The 2903-nt window shown below is 34.7% G+C and overlaps 1 protein-coding gene across 1 annotated transcript; it reads right to left on the bottom strand.

The window, feature by feature from the left end:
- Nucleotides 1–372: 372 nt before the first annotated feature.
- On the bottom strand, nt 373–1335 carry LOC132757488 (toll-like receptor 4). Its single transcript, XM_060748775.1, has one exon. The coding sequence runs from the start codon at nt 1333–1335 to the stop codon at nt 373–375; it is 963 nt and encodes a 320-aa protein (XP_060604758.1).
- Between the last annotated feature and the right edge of the window lie 1568 nt (nt 1336–2903).

Here is a 2903-nt window from a genome sequence, read left to right as displayed (position 1 = left end):
TCGTCTCCTTTATTCCACTTGTTCAGATATAATCGATGCTCGCTCATTGTACATTTTAATCAAATCTTACAATTTTTATATAAAATGATGGAGTAGATTTACAAAAAAAAAAAACATACTGTTTTTCATTTTTAACACCCATTTTACATTATACAGATATATAACTAAACCTGCACCTTTTCCAGCACAAGAGAACATACACTTTCCCATGTGTCTTTTAGTACAAGCTCTCCATTTTTAAATTCCCAAAGAATGCTGGCGCCATTCTTGTACAAACTCTTCAAAGTTGGCATCATTAACTGCTCGTCTACATTTCCTAATCGCATGAAAACGATGGGTTTTTGCTGTAAAAATGCCTGATCAAACTCGTTTTTACAGTAAAGATTCCGACAAAATGTATCTGACACAAGAACTATTGACCACGGAAACTCTGTTCAGGCATAGTACTGTTTCATCAGGAACATTGAATCCAAGGCGAACATCTTGGTCTCCGGTACACAAAAGTCTTCGATCTGTCTCAATGATCAATTGAAGGTTCTCGTTCAGTTGGTCTATCACGTGATCATGTACAAATTGATAATCATCACTGCTGTATGACAGAAAAGCAACAAACTCATACTGTCCCTCACCTTCTTTCAATCTGGCTAAAACATTTTTCAACTTCCTCTTTCGCTTCAGCCTTCTCATTCTTCGGTGAAGTATTATTCCAATTATACACAGCGTTATAATAGTAACTATTATACAAACAGTGGATGTAATTATGACAAGTTTTCTGTTACATATATTCTGAATTCTTTTTACAACCGATTTTTCGATTTTTCTAAATGTGCCATCATCGGACATGCAAACCAACGCCTGTTGTTCCAAATGGAACTCCATTGATTGAAGGAGCCATTGGATAGACGACTTGCAGTCACATGTTGAACAAAGCAATGGATTTGATTTCATTACGACTATACAATGCTCGTCCACATATATGTTCGAACCTGCACCGGGAACTGCATTAAGATTGTTAATGGATATCTCGTCTAGTACTTTTATGTTATTGTTACTTACATCTAAAACACGTAGATAATGCAAGTCCACCAAATTAAAGTGTAATTGTTCAAGTTGGTTAAAAGAAATATCAATTTTAACAAGTTCTTTGTTATGCTTGAACATATGTTTAGGAATTTCTCCGAGACGATTGTTTGCTAAGTTGATGACACGCAGTTTACTATAAGAAGCAAACAACTTTCCAAAACGGTCCGGCCTTTTCCCTATCATTTCAAACAATTTGTTATTAGATAAAAAATATGTTTCTAGATTAGGAGTGCACTCACAAGGATACACCATTTCCAAACCATTGTGTGATAAATCAACATATAAGACAGATCTTATTTTATACACTGGACATACAAAATGAACATCTAAGTATCTTAAATTGTTATTTCTTAAAATCAGCTCTTTTACCTTCCAGTTTTGCGGCTCATCAATGGTTATTGTAATGTTATAACCCCATAATGATGTTGCAGAAGGGATTATCCCGCTCAGATTCGAAATCAAAGGGGTAGTAAAGATTTTGTTCAGTTCAATATTTTTAATTTGGGAAATATTAATTGCTATGTTGGCAAAAACATATTTTCCTGGAAAATTAGGAATTGCTCTTGCTGGTAGGATACTATTAGCCAGGTCAAAAACCATCAAATTTAGCACACCTTGTTCAACGATATTTTCTGTCCATACATTGTCCATAACTGTATATGACATATTTAAACTTTCTAAGAGTGTGGAGTGTTTTATGAATCGGGGTCAAATGACGAAGTTCATCTGGGTACCGCTTAAATCAATTTTTGTAATATTTCTCGGTACAAATAATCCCATCTTTTTTGATTAATGGTATTAGCGTTGCTCCAATAAGTGCCAATATCAGACATGATAAGAGTCTGTAATGCCGGCAAAGCACTTTTCACTTCCAGAGCTTTTAGCAAAGTTTGTATCAATAGACGATGAGATTTGCTTACATCTAATGTATGGACTGCTTGTAACCCGACGAAAGCGTATGCATCAAGATTAAAACAACCCGACGTGGGATTTTCATTTCCTTTAATGATTTAATATCCTTTAAAAACATTCTCTGTGGAAGGTACCCAAGGAGTATCGCCCTGTTCTGTTGTTGCCATTGAACTCGATTGTTTGAACTTTAGCCCAGCTTTCATGAATAAACTGGAACTATTTATTGTGAATTCTCTTCCTTTTCTGTCCAAGTCTACAATACGGGACATGTTTGTACAGTCTGGGCAATGTCGTTGGAATATAGTTACATATCACACTTGTACTCTTTACTTCGTTTAAATGTTCGACAATCCTAATCCGTACTCCCAAGTTTCACAAAGACAGTGAAGATAACAAGTATTTTTCAACACAACGTCTTTTTATTTTTTCCATCATTTTCTTTCTGTATCTCAGTAAACACGATAAAATATAACATATGTTGAAGTTAACGATATTTTGGAAGTTTTCAGAGAATAATTTTATATATATACTTCCTGTGATCCTATGTTAATGTAATCACCTTCGTATGTAATAGCTGCCCCGTGGTAAAGAACAAATTTTTTAAAAATCGAGTTAAAATTCTTCAGCTTTTTACACAAGCCGATTCCCGAAAAAAGTTCGCTTTTACGTGAATTTTTAAAAAAGGGCCCTATAAAATTTTAAATTTTTATGTTAATAATTTTAAAAATTTCGGCAATCCGGGCGTATCGGAAAAGTTTTTAAAGAAAATTGATTTTCGACACAGTTATAGAAACTAGAAAGGGGCCTATCGTAAAACAACGGCTCCCGTATACTTCGGTCGAGGCATCGAACGTAAAAACCGAAACAAAACCGACGCCTTTGCAGGGTTAAAAGACAGTTTCCACTAG

Source organism: Ruditapes philippinarum, unplaced genomic scaffold (assembly GCF_026571515.1).
Source record: "Ruditapes philippinarum isolate M1 unplaced genomic scaffold, ASM2657151v2 ctg20919_1_1_1_1, whole genome shotgun sequence".
Taxonomy (NCBI): Eukaryota; Metazoa; Mollusca; class Bivalvia; order Venerida; family Veneridae; genus Ruditapes; species Ruditapes philippinarum.
Note: the sequence above shows the minus strand (reverse complement) of the source record. Positions and strands in the feature narration are given on the sequence as shown.